Raw genomic sequence first — 20,479 nt, forward strand, 5'->3', positions numbered from 1 at the left:
ACCCGCGGGGCGGATAATGGCCTTGACAGATAATCTGTGGATAATCCGTCTATAGAGCGAATAATTCAAAAATCTGAATAAGTAATCCGTGGGGTGGATACAAATTACTTGCGGATATTTATCTATTTGTATATTGTATAATTATTTATAATCTTTTATAATATTAGTATAATTTTATGATTAATATAAAAATTAATATAAATCTAAATTTGGATTACTTTTGGGCTGGAAAATAATTTGAGAATAACTTCATATTTTAAGCGAATCTCCACTTTTTTTTAAAGAATTTATATATTCATAAATTATTTATAAATGATTTATAAATTATTCATATACTTGTAAATAATCTGTAGATAATTTGTTTACTTATATATTTATAGATTATTTATAGATAATCTGCGAATTACTTATACAAAATAGGTAATTTTAAAGTCTTAATAAATAATCTATGGAGCAAGTAGAACTTTTGATACATAATCTGTGGAGCGGATTATTCATAGATAATCCATGGGTACAGATAATTTGTGTGTAGTTTAAGTTCGGGATATCTAGCTTAGAGTCAAGAATGAGGATTGGATAAATGGACTTGGAGTTACTCGAGAATATGCAAGTACGGAGTGAGAACCATCAGTCAAGATGACCCAGGAACAGCCTTCGCTGGAAAGCTAAATTATATTCATGAAAAGTTCACATGGGTTTCAAAGGTATCTCTTCTAGTTATTTTATACGCAAGAAAAGGGATGAACAGATGATGAGGAATTGTCAAGCATGATACTTATCGATGTTCGAAGTCTATCCGGATTACATGCTATAATGACCAATCTAGCCTACGGATATATGAAATTAATATTTGTGCAAGTATCATTCAATTGCCGCCCATCCATGGTATCATTCCCAGGCCCGCTGTGCAACCATCTATACCCATTTTCTGCCCCCAGACCAAAGATTGAACATTGTACAAGAATACAAAGTGAATTGACAAATATACAAATGTAAGCAAACTCTCCTTTGAACCTCGTTTCGTTACCAGCTTGTTCTTGCTAGATGATGAAATTATTTCCAGAGCCACATTTAATCATAATACATACATATCCCTACTTCCGCAAACACAGTACCTACATCTTTCCCATGCTATTGCGCTAAAACACTACATTATCAGGCATATTAAGTCTCTTTCACACCAAGCGATTAATTATCCTCGACCCACTGCTCGAGCCTCTCCATGAGATCAGCTTTCTTCCCTGCACCATTCAAACCCTTCGCCAACAGCCAATCCTTCAGATCCGCCACTTTAAATTTTTCCAATCCTTCATTCGACACCAAATTGCTCAACTCCTCTTTATCCATCTCTCCCAATTTTTTAGCCGAACTTTTCACCATTATCTTTTTCTTCTTCGGTACATCAGGCTCATCGATTCCCTCATCACGATCTCTTTTCAACGCGTTTCCTTTCTCACTGCACCATTTCTCGTATTCAGATGCTAAAGTTTGTCCCCATTCGTTAATGTATGCACCACATCTCTTCTCTATCTGTCTATACTTTGGTACCGTTTTGTCTTCTGGGGTTTCAGGAACATCTTCTTCTAGCGCCATAGCTTGGAGAATTCGATAATGCCATTGAAGACTTGGATTTGGGTAGTTCCTGGGATCGTATTGGGCTTTTGGTAATTGTAGTTGTTGTACAACGACGCGCATGTTGTCGATGAGTTCATCAGGTGCAATGATAGGAGCTGGCGCTGCGACACTTCTGAGGTCATCGGCAAAAGGCATAGGGTAGAGCCATAGACCTGCGGGGAAAATTTGTTGGTTTGTGGCAGGATCTAATTTTTCAGCTGAGGGTAAGATGGCGACGATGGCGGGATTGTCATTTTTGCGAGCGATGTACCATCCCAATCCCATTTTCTTATCTTTGAGAAGTTTTTCCCATAGAGCAGAGAAAACCCGAGTTGAGCCAACATAATCGACTTCACTTGGATATATGAATGTTGCTTTATGGACAGATGCCCAAAAGGGTAACATGGATTGAGGCTTGAAACCAATGATGCGAAGTCCTGGGTGTCCGAAATCCTTGAGTTGCTTTTGCTCATCCGGAGTAAAAAGCACTTGCGAGCCACCAAATTGATAGGCCTTCTTGATTTCTACCTTCTGAATAACACGAGCTGTGTCTTCAGCCATTTGTGTCGTTTCCAATGTTGGCTTTTCGGGAACTTCTCCTCCCATCCAAACGAATGTACGTCTAGCTGGAGTTTGTTTGTGAAGAACGTTATATCCATTCACAGATATGGTGAGATTGGGTCCTATCTCGAATGGTAGGTTAGAGAATAGAGATCTTTTGGCTGCTTGTTTCGAGTTGACGTCCAGGATAAGATTATTTAGTAGAGACAATCCATCGCCGTTAGATTTGAGACTGTTCGGACCAACATTGGGTGGGTCTTGTGCAAGCGGATCACGATAAATAATATCCTATTTTGCTGTTAACGGGAAATAACAAGAGTCAAGGAGAAGGGGTGATATAAACATACATCATAGAACTTGGTGCGATCAAATTCATGGTCACGAGTCGATATTGGGAAGAGTTCAATGATAACGCCAATATCGTAAAGATCCTTAGCTCGAACTGCAGCTAATGACTTTTGAGACTTATCCCCAGAATGTGGATCATCTTTGTCGGTTATAATGAACAATCTTCTTGATCCAAAATTTGGAGCCCTTGTTGTGAATATTTGATTAGCACAGAACAACAAGTTGTTCATATCTAAAGTTTCCTCCGTTGGAATCAATATCTTATTCGCTTCCTCTTCATCTTCGACGATCTCTTTTAATGACTTGACGTCCTGTGCAGATGGTATATCAAGATCTGTGAGAAGATAACAGTGAGGATACACCGAGGTGTCCAATCCACTTTGGTCTTTAAACTTTGTTTCTTCAGTGCCATATAACATGATGCCCATCATATCCTTCGGGCCGGAGATAATGCGCTGTTGCATGATTATATGTGCGCACTTGAGAGCAGCAAGCGTGGGACTATCTGTATCGGCTTTCTTTGAATCGGAAGGGGGAGGAGGGGTAAGCATCGATTCGCTAACATCAATGACGAAAAGAACTGCATCTTTTTGTGTGCGATAGTCCTAATGGTAGATATTAGAGTCGATTGGACCTGGAAGGTGGAAGGAGAATCTCACAATCTCATCGGCTTCCTCTTCTTCTTCCTCTTCGTCTTCCTCGCGCTTCCACTTCTCTGAATCTGTCATTTTTGTTTATCTTGTCGGAACGTAAACGGAATGAAATGAGGATATAGACTCTAGATCAATGATTTTCAACACATCAGGATGTCGACAGTCTATGAAGGTTGATTGGAATTCGCTACAGTAAAGGAAGATGGTATGTGTAATGGAGAGATGACATGTAATAGCACTGGGGATGGGGATGAGAATGCTCAAATGATCAGGCAGACGCGTTGAACCGCGAAGGTGGAGCAGCTTTCAAAGACGCTAGAGTACGCTGACACGTGATAAATCTATTCCAAATCTCTCCACATCGATTGGCTTAAAGTCATCGGCATTTTGAGAGCTCCGTCGATCCAAGCATCATGTTAATCCTTGTTCATATTCTAGCAATCGGATGAGAGGGAAAGTTGTCCTTACAAATTATAATATACCTCCGCTCAGAAAAAGTAAAATCTCACAGAATTAATTTTGCGAGTTTGATGCTCAATTTATCCATTGAGTGATAACCGTCTTCTTCTTCTTCTGTCTGAATACTTCAAGATGTCTTTTAGAACTCCAAAAGCTGTAGGCCAGCTCACAAAACGAGCTTCCCAAGCTACCATTTCTCGCCTCACCAGTAACCCTTCTCCTGCGGCAACATCATTATTGCAGAGGAATAGCGCAGACCAGTCCAGATCTTTTGCGACTCCAGTACCACCAGTAACACAAGATGCGACGGGAAGGAGGGGACCAACGGCAATGGTGCTCATGAATATGGGTGGCCCCCAGACTACAGATGAAGTTGGGGATTTCTTGAGTAGATTATTTGTATGTTAATTGTAACGCCGCCACCATCCTCCCCTCTGACAAATGACCGTACAGGCAGATGCCGATTTGATTCCTCTTGGACGCTTCCAAAACTATGTTGGCCCTCTTATTTCGAAACGTCGTACGCCAAAGATTCAAAAGCAATACGCTGCCATTGGTGGCGGTTCCCCAATTCGAAAATGGTCAGAATATCAAGCCGAAGAGATGTGCAAGTTGTTGGATAAGATGTCGCCTGAAACAGCTCCGCACAAACCTTACGTAGCATTCAGATATGCAAACCCACTCACTGAAGAAATGTACAACAAGTTATTGGCAGATGGGTTTGGTGGCGGAAAAGGTGGAAGAGCCGTGGCATTCACACAATACCCTCAATATAGTTGTTCGACTACCGGAAGTAGTTTGAACGAGTTGTGGAAATGGAGACAAAGGCTGGAGGGAAAAGCAGCAGGAAGTCCAAATGGTAGCGATGGAACAATCGACTGGAGTGTAATTGATAGATGGCCAGCTCACCCAGGTCTTGTTGAAGCCATTGCACAAAACATCGAAGCTACTTTGGCGACATACCCCGAGAAGGATAGAAAAGACGTTGTGTTATTGTTCTCAGCCCATAGCTTGCCAATGTCGGTGGTTAATAGAGGTACGTCTGTCGAAGTTGTGGAAAGATTGTGTCGCTAACTCTTTTAGGTGATCCATATCCAGCCGAGGTCGCCGCTACAGTCTACGCCGTGATGCAAAGATTAGGTCACTCTCATGCATATCGACTCTGCTGGCAATCACAGGTTGGACCTAGTGCATGGTTAGGAGCTCAAACAAGTGATACCGTGGAGGAGTATGTTAAGAAAGGTCAAACGAATCTCATACTTATTCCTGTCGCATTCACATCCGACCATATCGAAACACTTTATGAATTGGACGAAGAAGTCATTGGAGAGTCAGGTCACAAAGATACTATCAAGAGATCCGAAAGTTTGAATGGTTCTCCAGTATTCATCCAAGCACTAGCCGATATTGCTAAAGCTCACATGGATAGCGGGGTGACTTGTAGTGTTCAAATGGGGCTAAGATGTCCTGGATGTAAAAGTGAGAAGTGCGCCGAAACTAAGAAATTCTTTGCTGGACCCGAGAATGCATTAGCTGTATAAGGAAAGGGGGAATAATGGTTATGAACATGTATTATAATAGATCAGTCAATCCGTGTATAGCCAATTATGAAGCGAATTTGAGCGGAATGCATATGTTCAGAAGTCCGCGTCGGTATCAGGGACAACATCATGCCGATTTTGGTCACTAACCTAACTGATACACTCTCTGGCGGGTCGCTACATGATGTGGGACTCTTTAGCGACGACTTTACTCCGTACGGAGTAGTTCCTCAGACGTCACCATCTAGACAAGGTATTGGGCGATGAAGAGGAACTAGTTGGTGTGAAATTGAAACAGAAAAGAGTATAAATAGAAGATTGATAGATCACTAGGTAGCTTTCAAAATCTAATAAGACAAACGATCAACCTATTGATTTTTCCAATATTGCTTCAGCAATGTATGAATATATCTTCTATCTTCTTCAGTCGCCCGCCCGAAGTGATATATGCCCGTAGATTATTGTATGGTTTACAACACCTGGTTATCTGTGCACGATATGTGCGATGTGCACAATGGATGCAGCACCTGTGTTGGTATTGGTAGATGATAAATGCCTATTGAATGTGGCTTGGAGCAGACCTACGTACCCGACATTGTAGTTATCTAGATAGTGATGAAGTCATCGAATCAAGATTTCCAACCACAGAGCATTCCGTACACACACACACACACACACACGGAGTATCGAATCCGATGCCGAATAAACATTTTGGATGTCTTGAACCAATCGGACAGTGGGAACCACGATTATCAATCAAGAAATCTCCTTTAATTGCATTCCTTCCCTTCTTTGAAACAATGGATTGTAGTAAGATTACCTGGTGAATATGAAATGTGATGTAATGTAATGTAATGTAATGTAATAGAATAGATAGGATATGGTTGGTATTCGAATGATCAATTTGCTGGGGTTTTGATAGGTACCTACTGGTATGTTATGTTATGTTGGAAACCGTCTTTTTGCTATGTTTTTGAATTGAATAGTTATATATTGCTGATATATCAGATGGTGTCGTCATGTTTGATCTAATAATTACCTTGTCATATTTTGGGTGTGGGTGTGGGTGTGGGTAATAGGTATAGATAGGTCGCATCGGCTTCCTTTCTTCTCGAACTTCATTCTTTTATTAACCAAGGAACAGAGTTCGAGACCTTGAGAATCACTGTTTGATTGATGAGCGTGCGAAGAACCTTAAAAAGAAGTTATCGCGGATTATTTACTCTACCAGTCGAGCCAGTCCAGTCTACCCATCACCCAACCCGCACAAACAGACTCAGGCCGCCCACTTTTCTGCTTAACCATCTTCCTATCTTGGGCAAGCTGGGCAAGCTGGGCAAGCTGGATTGGGTGGGTGATAAGCTTGGATTTGCTTCACTCCCATTTCTAGTCAATTCTTCCTTTTGACATATAACATAGAATCTCCTTCAGTCTCTGCCAGTATCTACATTACTGGCACGAGAAATCTCTGTCAACAAATATTCTACTTGGTTGTACCGACGTCATTGTAACCCAATGCCACAATCGAACTTATACCAAGTGGCAATACAACGACAAGATGACGATGAGAATGGAGAATGAACATGCAGACCAACGGCCAGAGGAGCCAATGACCATCTGGGGTGCGATGACTGCTTTGAGGAGGCACACGAGAGTTCGCAAATCGATTTTGACTCCGGAGTCTGAGACAGCTCCATTACTGGGCAATGAGAGGGCACATGAGGGGCAAAGTAGTGGAGGTAGTGAGGAGACATCATGGGAGGGGCATGGAGATTTTGCGGGGTTAACCTGGTGGCATAAACCTTCTGTATGTTGTGTACAATTTCTCTTGGCTCAATAACCTGGTATACTAATTATGTTTGTTCTCAGGTATACTGGCTCTTATTTCCATTCTTCCTACTAGCTCTCGCAGTTGGTGGAATTATCGTACCGAAACTCAATCTTATCCTCGCCCTCGTATGTCGATCGTATCTCGCAGAGAGATCTTCTCAAGATCCAAACTTCCTTTTCGCACCTGTGTTACTTGGATCCGATAATCCGCAATGTAGGATTCCTGAAGTACAATCGCTGGTCACCAAGTTCATGTTAGCTATCACGGTCATTACTGGTATTATCAGCGCCATGATGTCCCCAGTACTCGGGGCTTGGTCTGATCGGCATGGTAGAAAGAAGATTCTGGTAATTTCAAGTTTTGGTAGTTTCTTGACAGAAATTGTTACCATTCTTGCTGGAAAATATCCAGATATTATTTCATACAAGTGGCTGCTTGCCGGTGCCGTGTTCGATGGTCTCTGTGGTTCTTTCATTGCGGGAATGGCACTCACTCATGCATATGCGGCAGACTGTACCGCTCCTCCTAAAAGAGCAGTGGCTTTTGCCTATTTCCACGCCTGTTTGTTTTCTGGAATCGCCTTTGGTCCTCTGCTTGCTGCAGCATTACTTCGCTTAACCGATAGCCTACTCACGGTATTTTATGTCGCTCTCGGCATACATACTTTCTTCATTCTTTTCTTGCTCTTGGTAGTACCCGAGTCCCTGACTCAAAAACGGCAAGAAGTTGCACGTGAAAAACATGCTGTTGAAGGTCTCCTTACAGCCAATCAAACTTGGTTGGGAACGCTGAGGAGCAAAAATCCTCTTGCAACACTCAATGTTTTGTGGCCCACTGGCAGCGGAAACACTAAACACGTTCGCGCGAATCTTGTTCTGCTTGCAACTGTCGATACTATTATCTTCGGCGTTGCCATGGGGGTCATGACTGTTATCATTTACTACTCGGGCTTTCAATTTGGTTGGAAGACTGCCGAAACAAGTCTATACATGTCAGTGGTCAATAGTACTCGAGTCTTTACGCTTGTCGTTATCCTCCCTATTTTCAATTACCTCGTTCGAACTATACCTCGTAGAAGACAGCGCAGAGAATCCGGGCTTGTCATACCAGAAAATCACTCTGGCGCCGATTCAACAGATCTCATTGTTATTCGACTTTCGATTGCCTGTGAAATAATTGGATATTTAGGATTCACAGTAGCTCGTAGTGGTCCGCTTTTTGTGGTTTCTGGAATTCTAGCTTCGATGGGTGGTGTAGGTTCCCCAACATTACAATCGGCATTAACAAAGCACGTACCCCACGATCAAATAGGACAACTACTAGGGGCTACGGGTTTGTTACACGCGTTAGCGAGAGTTGTTTGCCCTACGATTTTCAATCTAATTTATGCTCAAACTGTTGGCACCTATACACAGACAGTCTTTCTGGTTTTGACGGCGTGCTTTGTGTTGGCTTTTACTTTCAGTTGGTTTATTCGACCTAATGGTATGTTCATCCCTGCTTAATTCTATATACAAGGTTGCTGATATGCAATAGTCTCTCTTGAATCCCAAACTCCGAAACGAGCAAGCTCACCAGATATTATGGATAGTGTAGATGTTCGCAATGACGAACAAGTTGTTGGTGTTTAATTTATTCTTCTTCTTGTTTTAAGTACATATTGTATAACAGACATTTATTGGTACATACTTTGAGTCACTCATGAGATAACTCGTGGTTAGATACACGATTTTCTTTTGTAAAGGGTGGTCTTGTGTGTTGGCGTTGGGGGTCAAGATGGTTGACAGCACACGTAGCGACGGATGCGCGTTTTGGCATTCGGACTGGGATACAGTACAATTGCGCATACTTGAGCGGTTCTTTTCGGTGGATTTTTCGTATTCAGTTTGCATGAGCCAAGGATAGAATATCATGATAGAGTTGCATAGTAAGATAACAGAAAAGTAGTTGGATAAAGGCCGATGGGCTTTGCGGTTATTATAATGGCGTCTGAAGATACGCAGAATCTACACACACATATATATATGATATCTAATTTAAATCACATCACGATTTATTATTAGCTCCCACGTTTCAGTAGACGTCATTATTCGTATCCTCCTTTTGATATCAAATTTCAAGCATAAGCATCAGGGTAATCAGTAATGTAAGTAATGATCCTTCTTTCAGGGATGAGTGAGAAAGTTCGTAAGCTCTAATTATCGGAGCTTTGATCCATTGAATGGATTGACGGAGTGTTCAATTGTTTAGTAGGTATGTATAAACTTTGGAATAAACACATATATCTGGAAGTCGTTTTTTTTATTACTAAAGATGTGATATTAGAGTGTAGTTTTTGTACATTAGGAATGATGAGGTACTTGATCGTTCGGGTGTGTGCTGAGGTGGTATGTAAGGTGGTGGAAATGCTATTTATAGGTAGGTAGGTAGGATAGGATAGGATAGGATGTGCACTGCCACGAATAGTACCCCTGATTTGAAGGGAGCTGGATTTTCATCATCGAAGGGAAGATGAGGTTTCGAGAGGAGGATTGTGATTGTTTGATGGGAAGTGGAAATGGAAGAGGAAGAGTTGAGATGGGGTGGGAATGAAGGTAGGTGGTGGTGGGATTTCGTGCGGTGCTTGGAGATTCCTGAGGCTTTCTTTGGGGATGGGGGGTTGGTTTTGAGGGGGGGTGGAGGTAAGGATGTTGGGGGAGAGGTGGATGGGGAGGAGGGTTGAAGTGAGGGTTGAGATGAGGGTTTGAGGGGATAGGGTTTTGATGTTTGGTATGGTATGGTGGAATTAAGAGAGGGGGTGTGAGATGGAGAAGGGGATTACCGGATGTGTGGTATGTGGTTGATGGGGATGGGTATGGAGATGGAGATGGTGATGAAAAAGGTGATGTCGTGCGAGGTGGTACGGGAATGGATAAATGGTGGCGGAGAGGTCAAGTGAGAGCATGACAGGCATTAGCAGCTAAGAATAGGTCAATACCTATCAGGGACTGTATCAAATCATCTCATCATCGCTGAGGAAACGGAAATGGAAATGAAAAGGGAAAAATAAGGATTTCCGGAGGAAACGAAGGGAAATTGATCTGGTATGCTGCACTGGAGGGATGAATGACTATTTGACTTATAGGATGCGATACGATACCATAATAGAATGTGATATATTATAGGAAGGAGAAAACCCCTGTTTGTTCAATGTTCAGGAAATTATGATTTCTGATCCTATGGTGAGGTTACACTGGTGCTGACGGATGGGATGGAAGGTAGGTAGGCATTGAGGTACGATATGTATATCATATCTTTCATTTCTTCGATCCACTTTTTTACTTTTCGATTTTTCTTGAGAATTCTTCGTTATTGATTTTTGTGGTGATTTTTAAAGTTTTTTGTCCTTTTTTCCCCATTCCGTTGCGTTGCAAAAGCAATTTGTCATTCTTTACTGGAGTGAAAGTCGTGGTATACATTCATTCATTCATTTATCGTTTCTTCGTACATTCTTTTCGGGGAAAATCATCTATTCTTGTTTTTTTGAGGGTTTGAGAGATATATAAGATTTCTACAAGTATATTTATTCAAACCTCTTCACCTCTCATTCCGTTCTGCGGAAACACCTAGGTTTTCAGGATTCGATTCACTACTTCAATATGCGTCTTACCTTTGGAGAAGCAGCTGCATTATTGCTGATTGCTTTACCAAGCTTGGTAAGATAACCTTTCTCTTCCTTTTCTCTGATATTAAAGGTTCAATTTTTCTTCGAAAGGAATCTAATACCCACACTCCTAGATCTCAGCACTCCCAGTCAATACGGGGGCAAATGTAGAACAACTTGTTCCGCTTACTTTGATGGACAAGAGAGCAGGAGGAGAATTGGAGACTTTGATTCCGATTACGCAGTTTAGGAGGGATGTGGAAGCTCTGGCTTCGTGGATGGGGGATCGGGAGAAGAGATCGGATGGAGAGGTGGAGGTGGAGGTGGAGGTTTTAGTGCCGGTTGGGGGGAGGGATTTGGAGAAACTTGTTCCGATTGTGGGGAGGGATTTGGAGAGACTCGTTCCTATCGTACCGATTACGCCAAGGAATCTAGAGAAGCTCGTTCCTGTTTCACCTGGCCATTCGAAGAGAGAATTGGAGAAACTTATTCCGGGTACTCCTAGAGACGTAGGGGAATTAGAGGAGAGAAAGACTATTCCTCCTGTAGATCAGTTAGATCCTGGTTCGATGGCTCCGGATGCTATTACAACTGTGGAGAAGAGAAAGACTATTCCTCCTGCTGATCAATTAGACCCTGGATCTGTCTCTCCAGACTCGGTAGGTTCTTTTTCTGATGGTAGCCGAATATGAATCTCATTACTGACAGCATAAGATTAAAAACAACGACAAAAGACAAGAATACGCTCACACAAAGACTGTCCTTGCCACAGTCCTAGAAACCGTCACTGGCGGTGTTGGTATTCCAGGATATCCCGCTACAGCAATTAGTGAGATTACAAGTGTACATGTTTCAACTGTCACTCATCTTCCATCTACCGTTATCGCTGTCGTAACAGCAAGTATTTCGTCCAGCATCGATACTACTTGTACAGAGAGTACCACTTTTACTGGTCCAGGAAGCGTTATTACCACTATTCCTCTATCCTCAAGCACCAAAGCGGCCATCGCAACCACAACCCCTACAGGCATCAAAACAGGAGTAACAAGTGCGCCAATTATCTCCCATGGAGGAACTAGCACAAAAGAAAGTATGAAGACAAGTGGAACAATCACCAGTAAAGTCCACCCATCTGGTTCCGCACCTGGTCCCGGAAAAGCACCATCAGGAACCGGAGCATTCGGGACGGGAAAAAATGGTACTCATTCTATTGCTGCTGGAAGTTTCCATCTTTCGGGCACAGGTGGTGTGAGTTCAAAGACGAGAACTACTTCTGCGAAACCATCGGCTTCGGGCTCGGTTACGACGGTTGTCGAGTCGAGCACGACAAGAATCTATACTACCGTTAACGCGAGTGGAAGTGGAAATGGATCTCTCTCCAAAGCTACTACGAGTGCTACATCGAGTATTAAAGCAACTAATGGAGGTACCAGTACCTCAGTCGTTGCAGCAGGACCCACTGAGGTCAAATCTTCGAGCAGTAGTGGTGTGAAACTTATTTCTACATCTACATCTACATCCGCTATTGGATCTTCTACCCATCCTGCTTCGGTGACTTCTTCGAGTAAAGCCATAGGTGTGACGTCGAGCGCTCATACTTCGATTGTAACGAGTGATAAGCTTACAAGTTCAAGTGTTAAAGCGTCGAGTACACTGGCGACTTCGGTCAAGGCTTCTAGTACCAAGGCAGCGGTGCCGGCGATGACGAGTAAGATTGTTTATTCGGGGGTGCAGAAGGTGGAGCCTTTTAAGATTTGAGTGGGCTGAGATTGGAGCATGGGGTAGGAGGTTAACGGAGAGAAGGGAGGAGGGGGAGGCACGAGAGGAGTTTGGATCGGGAGTCAGCAAGTGGAAATTCTGGTTGTTTCAATTCTTTATATTCGGTTTTTATATGTATTGATATCCTGAAAAGATGTTTATCTAACACATTGCTGCCACTGGTTTGAAGTTTTGGTGCTTTTTGTGTCTGCCCCTTGTCGAGAAAGTTATTACGTCATGTGTACTTTTAGCGATACTATCGCGGCCCATTTGGCTAAATTTAGATATATGGTACATAACATCGTTGTTTCAAACTCAGCAATACTACTTGCTTAGAAAACTCCGGATGCATAGTATGTGAATTGATTTCCGTTCCATTGGTTCATTAGGCACACAGTTTGCAGGGCCCCTAGAGCACGGGGAGGACGCCAAGAATACTGGAATCCTCACCTAATGTGCAGCGCAAACTGAGAGTCATGCAGCTTCTAAAGCTGTAATACCTACTACTGGTTCTTGTCTTTAAAAATTCTGATAGCGAAGATGTATATTTTGAGGGGATGTCTTATGGAGCAAATAAGTTATGAGCGAGAAATTGGTTCAAGATAGGTTGACTTGGAGACGGCATCATGGGCGAAGAAGGAGACAGGGGAGGCAGGATGAGATGCTAGAACGATTGATACGTTGGATGATGAGAATGGAAAGTTGTGTAAGATGCAAAGAATGTGGTGAAATTCAAAGCAGCAAGAGCGGGACATATGAATGCCCGAAGGACAATGGACACAAGCTATGGTGGCTGTCATGCTTCATCTCTTTGGCATGAATTGCTAATTGATTCGAGTGGGAGAGATGACAACCGAAGCTTCTATTCGCCTTCGAGACCAGTGTAGAGGGAATATTCTTCCCCGAAGTGAATCATCATTCGTCAGTTCAATCGCTTCTCCCTCCATAACCCCCTGGATATAATCATTGCGAATAGGAATGTAACGAATATCGACTTTGTGGACAATGACCGGTAATGAGCACCGGAAAAAGTGCAAAATATGTCTCCTAATCCAGTCCACACTCTAAATTGCCAAGCGACAGTTATCTAGTTCGTGCTGTTCTAAATCCACTGGATTCGAAAACTGTTTCCAGAGCCACAAAAGGGAAAGAGTGTAAAGAGGTAGCGTAAGAGCTCGAGGGCGACTTTGATAACAAGTTCACATCGCGGGACATTCGATTGACCTACAGCCTGGAAGTTGAGCATCCTAATTTGGACAAGGGCGGGCCGCTTCTTATTGAAACGATTGATTGTATGAGTTGTAATCTTCTCTGGAGACTTCCAATTTTACAGCTGATCGTGTCTTGCACGTTTCTAAACATAAACATCAAAACACAAGAGAACTCGAGTAGATTCCCCAGAGGAAACGACTGCTGACTAAGTATAAAGGTTTCAAAGCTGGAGGAGGAAATCGAAAGTAACATCGGGGAAAATAACTTCCGAGCGGTGTGGCTGTTTTACCGGCATTAATTTTTGGGCTAGCGTTTTCAACGATAGATTAATCTTTCTTTTTCGCAAAGTTCAAATTTACATTCAATCTCACTCATCACCTTTCTATCTTCATATCCACAAGTCTACCATTCACTATGCCTATTTCCAAGAAAGACAGGGTGCGTATATCTTGACCATTGGCAACTCTTAAAGAGCATTTATTAATTTTGCATACAGATCGCTCGCGAGCACAAGAAGGCCGATAAGGAGGGCACCCGCGCCCCGGTCAAGGCAAACGGTCTTCCAGTCAAACCAGCCGCACCAAAGTCAAAAGTACGTCTCTGATTAGTTATATTTTGTGGCATTCTTTCCTCAGAATCCATACCTATCATTCTCTGTTTGAGGCTAACTCCACCAATAGTGCGAGTTCTGCAAGATGGAGTTGGTCAACACAAATAAGGCACAATTAATAAGCCATGCTGCAAAGCACGAAGATAAGGGATGGACCAAGGAAAAGTGCTGGCCAAATGATTTCACTGCTTAAGAGACTGGACAAATGAAACTACAGTATGGCGGAAAATGATACCATGAATTGTTGGGGAGTAAGGCGAAATCAGTCATCCCGAGGGCATTGCATATTCCGATGAAGGGTCTCAGGGAACTGGGGGCATATTTTACGAAGCCGACTATTTGATTTTCCGAATAGAAATTATGAATGATCGTCCCCTCACATTACACTTCCACTTTTATTCCTGGTGAGTATGAACCGTCGTAGGTAGGTGGTGTCACTCTTTTCCAACTTTGGGTTAATTCTTCGTTGTCACTTCGTTCTTTAACGTCTTCCAAGAGTTATCATTAAAATTTTGAGGGGCTTCATAACCTGGGCTCTAGATCCGAAAGTTCAATCCTGCGCCTGACTATTCCTCAGTCGGAAACAAGGAAGCTCGGAAAGGCATGTCTTTTCACACTCCTGAGTATACTATCCAATGTTTCATCTGTTTGCCTACCTCATGACGAATCCTTGGGCTGGTATTTTATATCCAAGACATCAGGATGGGATCATAGGAGGGTTGAAAGATTCTGACACACACAGCTCACTCGAAGTATGGACTACGTGGAATGGCCTGATCTATCCAAACATATGGGATTGGTCAGAATGAATCATGAAACTAGTAGGTTTATCTAATATCCAAGATTTCTGAATTAGAAACGTCCAGCGGGCTCTTTCAGCGTGACATTCAGTGTAAGTAGCGATCATCAAACGAAGTTGTGTTACCCACCATATCTCTTGGCTCTTTCCTGACGTGTACATGAATGTTCAAGACATACTACCCAAAAACAGTGAAGAAATCTCTACTGACGATCGATTTATCAGGATTAGATATTCAACTCCATGTCACATTACAAATACTTATATGACTTACATGACTTACATCGCTGAATCCGGCTATGTGTAGAATTTGACGATCTTCTTGAGGGACTGCATTACAAGATTCTATAAATAGATTTCACTAATAATTTGATGTCTGAGAAACTACACACATTCCAAAGATATTCCGAAGATAAGGAAACCTGCTACATTGTATGGTATAATCTAATGAGCTCCCTAAAGGAACTACCTACTTCTCTAAGAAATAATGGCCAAGAACACTCTCCTGCACGGACTTTCGGATGATTGTCGGCCCGAAGATGCTTTCAGAACCAATCTCAACAACAACTGCTTTACTCTGGACTACAGGAAATCTACACATTCCTATTTGTACAATGACAACCCAAAGACACTTGATCCACCCATCAGCTCTGTTTATCATGCTTTGAAAGGCTTCAATAATAGAACAGGTGGCTAAACCTACACTTTTCCCCAGGTTTGAACATTTGATTTTTGATTTTGCTCTCCTGCAATCATGGATAGAAAGTCAATAGAATTGGCGTGGTCTTGATGATATATGAGAGTAACATTCTTTGCTATAAGCCGTGGATAGGGCTTGGTTGCCACAAATAGGGAAAGCAAGTGAAATGCGCTTGTGGAGAGAAAGACAACGGCATCCAGAACAAAGTGTAGGTGCTTCACTGCCCAACCAGTGTAGAGTTTATAATGAAGTTTCAACGAGTGGCTTTTGAAGGAGTCTTCATGCAAACATCTGGTCCCTGTCATCTGAATGACCCATTCCAAGTCACTTTGTTCTGAGGTTTGATTGTTTGAGGTGATGCGAACGACTGGACATGATCCAAGGATCCGATAGATTCAGCATCTTCGTCTTTCTCGGGATCATACTCTCGCTCAATAATATTCGAATCAACCTGATAAATCGTCTCGTGCTGCTTTGACCTTATAGTAGGCTCCATTCTTCTTCCCCTACGTTCTTCGGACATTCGAGCAAAACGGTCCCTTCGGGAAGCACGTTCAGCAGGGGACGTAATTTGGGGTCGGTAATATGGATTCGGGTCAAGTTGCGGAGGAACATCAAAACTGTATGTTTGCGGGGGATCAGGTACTTCGTACAAGCGCTGAGGGGGTGGTGGTCGACTGCGATGCCGATCTTGACCACCTCGAGCGACGATAGATGTATAGCCTGGATAACGAGCATACGGTGGCTGACTATGTTGCCGAATTTCTGAACGATAGGGGAAATGTATACTCGTTGGGGCTGGCTGTGGGGACATTGATCTAATAGAGGAAAAAGTTGCTGCCCTAGCGGGTTGCGGCGTCATTGAGCGACCTGGTTGCGCGGAGCTTGGGCGCACAATTTCATGAGGAACGTCGCTTTCGGAAAAATGTCTATTCAGTGGTAGAAGTTCCGCAGCACTTCTTCCATATGATCTAGGATCGGATTGCCCATCATGCGTTCCGTTGAGGTTTGCCGACCGATTGGTACGACGTAGGGAATCTCTAGACATAGACCTCTCTTGAGATGGCGTTGGTAGTCGGGTTGTGTGGTCGTCAAGCACGCCATTTACTTTGTCGCCCTTTGATTCTAGATCCGCTAGTTGCGAAAGGGGTCGATCTGCTCTTGCGTTGGTTTGAAGTCTCCAAGCGCTCTGTAACAATCAAACTCCATACCCTCTGGATCTTCAGTTCTCTGTCTTTTGCCCATCAAACGCTGGAACTCGAGAGTTTCTTCCAAGGCGTCCGCTATAGTAAAGGTCAGCGATAAAGCATGATGAAAGGGCATTCGACGTTCGGGAACTCACCAATAGTGCGCAGCTCGGCCGCCACATCTCTGCCATTTGATCCAAACCTTTTCGCCATCATGTTATTGAATTGTTCCTTTCTTTTTTCTCTTTTGGAAGAAAATACAGGAGCCATGTTGTCAAATTTGCCTCGACAAGCCATATTTTCAAGCACAAGAATCGCAACTCTGAAGATCAACTTTTCTTGACTGAGAGGATGGCTCGAATTTATATGCAAAGCAACCTTCAGCAAAGTTTCAGATATTTCCTGAATGCAACCCCTCACTCGGTTGATTTCGCACGTACACGTCCGCAGCTGTACAAATTTAGTCCACGTCGAGCGACTTGTTGATACTGGGATATTGCCACGCTCTTTATGAGGATTGGTTCGACCGCACCAATAAGATGTTATTGGCAATTAGCATATTATCATGCAGGAACATGATCCACGTTCGCTGGAGCAATAGTTTTCTTGGCTTTAATAATGAAAACGTCTCCCGAAAGGTCCCACAAACTCTGTGAAGGCATTACAAATCGCATTGTCGTCTATTTAGGGAGGTTATATCGTAAAAGTCATGCGTATACCGATGTTCGTTGACATTAGCAAATAGAAGAATTTGGATGCGGAAGTCTCCCCAGGTACTGGAAGATATTCACCGATCTCTCGGTCAAGTAGGTATTTGACAAGGCTGTATATATTATTGAATCCAGAAGTCACGTGACGTATATTCATCTACTTCGATAGATATACAATTTAGCGACGTTGAAATTTACTCTACAATCATTGATCCCGACCAGAAATAATTGACTCAATACTAGCTTGTTAATCCTTCTTTTGGTCCTCACTCTCACAGCCGGAATCAAGGAGATTTGCGGCTAGGTTGCATCCCCTTGACACGCTTTACCTAGGTCAAATACAGTTCACAGGCTTAACAGAGTAAAGATGGATCATTTTGCTCTTACCTTTCGTCCTAAGCAAGGCTTTCCTGGTAAATTAGTCATTTATTTGCTGCCTATGTGATCTTGGGAGTCTCAATAACTAACGGTTTGAAGTTCCTCAAAGACAGGTATCAAATACTATTCAACCTCAATTGCCCATAATCGATGAACATGCTATTTCGGCTGTCGGGCCCTCCAGCGAAGTTAACTATCCCCCTGGTACCTCAGACGTTGTCGGCGCAAACGGCGGAGCCCCTGCCTATGCCATAGATCCCACCGACGCGATCTTACCATCTACCTCTCTGAGCCCACCAGCATCTACAAAAGCATTATCTGCTCAACCAATCTCGGTCAGAATACCTGCTACCAACGCTATCTGTAAATCTTGGTGTGAATATACAACGGAGTATTTGTCGTACGATCCTACAATAGGCATGCAAGTCTTGCCGATCCCAGTCGATCTGCTGGCTGGATTCATCATCCAAGAAGCTATGAAAGCGGATACTCCTCTACCAAAGCTTGCTCATATCTGTTTGGTTAAATACTCTTGCTATGGAAAAGGATCACGTGAATCGGAAGTTGTGAAAATGGTTTGGGAGTTGGTTCACAGGGATTTACATCAATAGGGATACTCCTCAGCTTGTTGTTGGCTTAGTGTTTTTAAGTAGTTGAGCTTGCGGTTCGTTTTGGTTGGTTATGGTTGATTGGACGACAGGAATATGGTGGAGAGTGCAATTAACTATTGTAGAGGGAGAAATATGGATCATGTAGGTGTTTGATGGATTGATTGGGCATTGGAGGATCTTCGTGAGTTTTCATTGGTGGTATCTATTTATTGAGATGGTTTATAGCAAATTGAGAAGAGATTGGTCGGTTTTAGTCATATAATCCTATCAATGCAATACATGAGATCTGGTATATCTTTCAAAAAAGTACTTTTGACAAGTCTCATCTGGTATTGTGAGTAGAATACCTCTTTGTGGTATATAGTTAGGCCATGCCTTCCAATTGAAAACAGCTAAACTCATGGGTGGAATACCTTTTTGTGATTTTACAAGAACAGTGCTAGATAGGTGTCATCAAGGCTCTAGAGTGGACACTCTTGTTATGAACATGTATTGGAAGAGATAATTTCTGTCAAGGTTGTTTGAAGATTGGGTGATCTACCACCCATGAGAACCTTTGAGTGATGTAAAGATGGTGCACTCAACAAAGGATTTTTGACGACTCAATGGCTTAGTGTGTTTCTAGACAGGAGATTTGAATGGGTATTGTTGAATAATTGTTTAGTGGTATATCTAAATCTATAACTTGATTTCGTGTCTTTAGATAACGGGGTCCAAAATGAAACGGAACGAAGATTTAAACACCTTTGATTTGGAAGGACTTGGATATTCAAGGAATTGAGAACTCCCATTCAAAGTGATGCAAATCTGGTAGAGGAAGCATTAGAAGAGTGTATACGAATCTAAGACCTAGGGGAGGTCTCTGACTATTTTACTAGCTTAAAAAACGAGAGAAGTCCAAATAGAATATTTCACACTGATGGAGTCTTAGCTACTTATAGTCTGGCAATGAATGAATGAGATATAATACATCCAAACCCAATGTCTTTGATAGCTCGTACTCTCCTGTTCTGCAGGTGCGCTCCGCTCTAGCGTCGCTCAGCTTGTCTTTTGGGGATTTGTTTCGTAGTAACAAATGATCTTCGGTGTATCCTGATGAAAAGTATGATATATGGCCAGCTTGCATGCTTGGGTTTCAATTATTGTATGTTATTTTGATCTCAGTCAAATTTTCTGTGTTAAGTCGACCACCCTATTTTCGGGCCACCTCTGTTTTGGGCCACCCTTTTATATCAAAAATCGCTTTTTTAGCCTATTAATATCTTTATCAATATATAATCTAATTTAATAAAAACTTGAATATATATAATTTAAGTCATTTTAAGCTTATTTTGAAAATTTGAAAATTTTAGGAATTTTCTGTATTAAAATCTAAAGCTTTAACATATCGATTTTTAAATTTATATAGGAATACATACAAATTTGAAACTTTTATAAAATCTTTAATAACTTTTTAATAACAATTATTAAAAGAAAACTATATATCTTTTTGAAAGTTTTGAATTTAAATTTATATGAAAAATAAAAATAAAATATAAAAAAAATAATAGATATAGAGATATAGTATATAGTAAGTTTAAAATAGTATAAATAATCCTTGTAATTTTGAGGGTATTCTTTTAAATATCTATTTATAAGAAATTTTCTTTTTTTTCTAAATCTTTCAAAATAAATATGTTATAAATTTTATAGTTTATTTTTAATAATTTTTATTAAAATGTTATTAAAGATTTTATAAAAATTTCAAATTTATATGTGATTCTTATAAAAATTTAAAAATCGATATTTTAAAGTTCTAGATCTCAATATAGAAAATTCCTAAAAATCTGAAATTTTTAAGGTAAGCTAAAAATGATTTAAATTA

General features: G+C 41.8%; 7 protein-coding genes across 7 annotated transcripts; 5 read left to right on the top strand and 2 right to left on the bottom strand.

Moving 5' to 3' along the window:
- Nucleotides 1-1,188: 1,188 nt before the first annotated feature.
- EAF01_009159 (uncharacterized protein) lies at nt 1,189-3,251 on the bottom strand (the record flags this gene model as incomplete). Its single annotated transcript, XM_038917415.1, has 3 exons — nt 1,189-2,463; nt 2,523-3,128; nt 3,183-3,251. The coding sequence occupies 3 exons, from the start codon at nt 3,249-3,251 to the stop codon at nt 1,189-1,191; spliced, it is 1,950 nt and encodes a 649-aa protein (XP_038767020.1).
- Nucleotides 3,252-3,767: 516 nt separating this feature from the next.
- On the top strand, nt 3,768-5,176 carry EAF01_009160 (uncharacterized protein; the record flags this gene model as incomplete). Its single annotated transcript, XM_038917416.1, has 3 exons — nt 3,768-4,034; nt 4,089-4,671; nt 4,719-5,176. 3 exons carry the CDS (start codon nt 3,768-3,770, stop codon nt 5,174-5,176), a joined length of 1,308 nt encoding a protein of 435 aa, XP_038767021.1.
- A 995-nt stretch (nt 5,177-6,171) lies between these two features.
- On the top strand, nt 6,172-9,061 carry EAF01_009161 (uncharacterized protein). The gene is made up of 3 exons (XM_038917417.1): nt 6,172-6,983; nt 7,046-8,492; nt 8,544-9,061. Exons 1-3 carry the CDS (start codon nt 6,735-6,737, stop codon nt 8,636-8,638), a joined length of 1,791 nt encoding a protein of 596 aa, XP_038767022.1. The 5' UTR covers nt 6,172-6,734; the 3' UTR covers nt 8,639-9,061.
- Nucleotides 9,062-10,645: 1,584 nt separating this feature from the next.
- Nucleotides 10,646-12,408, top strand: EAF01_009162 (uncharacterized protein; the record flags this gene model as incomplete). Its single annotated transcript, XM_038917418.1, has 3 exons — nt 10,646-10,702; nt 10,785-11,309; nt 11,365-12,408. 3 exons carry the CDS (start codon nt 10,646-10,648, stop codon nt 12,406-12,408), a joined length of 1,626 nt encoding a protein of 541 aa, XP_038767023.1.
- Nucleotides 12,409-14,034: 1,626 nt separating this feature from the next.
- EAF01_009163 (uncharacterized protein) lies at nt 14,035-14,423 on the top strand (the record flags this gene model as incomplete). Its single annotated transcript, XM_038917419.1, has 3 exons — nt 14,035-14,058; nt 14,117-14,212; nt 14,301-14,423. The coding sequence occupies 3 exons, from the start codon at nt 14,035-14,037 to the stop codon at nt 14,421-14,423; spliced, it is 243 nt and encodes an 80-aa protein (XP_038767024.1).
- A 1,607-nt stretch (nt 14,424-16,030) lies between these two features.
- Nucleotides 16,031-17,698, bottom strand: EAF01_009164 (uncharacterized protein; the record flags this gene model as incomplete). Its single annotated transcript, XM_038917420.1, has 3 exons — nt 17,072-17,698; nt 16,941-17,012; nt 16,031-16,884 (listed from the first exon to the last, which is right to left on the bottom strand). The coding sequence occupies exons 1-3, from the start codon at nt 17,211-17,213 to the stop codon at nt 16,031-16,033; spliced, it is 1,068 nt and encodes a 355-aa protein (XP_038767025.1). The 5' UTR covers nt 17,214-17,698.
- A 295-nt stretch (nt 17,699-17,993) lies between these two features.
- Nucleotides 17,994-18,615, top strand: EAF01_009165 (uncharacterized protein; the record flags this gene model as incomplete). Its single annotated transcript, XM_038917421.1, has 2 exons — nt 17,994-18,039; nt 18,104-18,615. The coding sequence occupies 2 exons, from the start codon at nt 17,994-17,996 to the stop codon at nt 18,613-18,615; spliced, it is 558 nt and encodes a 185-aa protein (XP_038767026.1).
- Between the last annotated feature and the right edge of the window lie 1,864 nt (nt 18,616-20,479).

The sequence above is a fragment of the Botrytis porri genome, assembly GCF_014898465.1.
Source record: "Botrytis porri strain MUCL 3234 chromosome Unknown BPOR_013, whole genome shotgun sequence".
In the NCBI taxonomy this organism is placed as follows: domain Eukaryota; kingdom Fungi; phylum Ascomycota; class Leotiomycetes; order Helotiales; family Sclerotiniaceae; genus Botrytis; species Botrytis porri.

Bases quoted from the DNA above. Each gene is read 5' to 3' on its own strand.
- EAF01_009161 (XM_038917417.1), top strand. From the start codon at position 6,735: ATGACGATGAGAATGGAGAATGAACATGCAGACCAACGGCCAGAGGAG. The intron at 6,984-7,045 runs GTATGTTGTGTA...GTTTGTTCTCAG, and splicing joins CCTGGTGGCATAAACCTTCT to GTATACTGGCTCTTATTTCC. The intron at 8,493-8,543 runs GTATGTTCATCC...GATATGCAATAG, and splicing joins TTGGTTTATTCGACCTAATG to TCTCTCTTGAATCCCAAACT.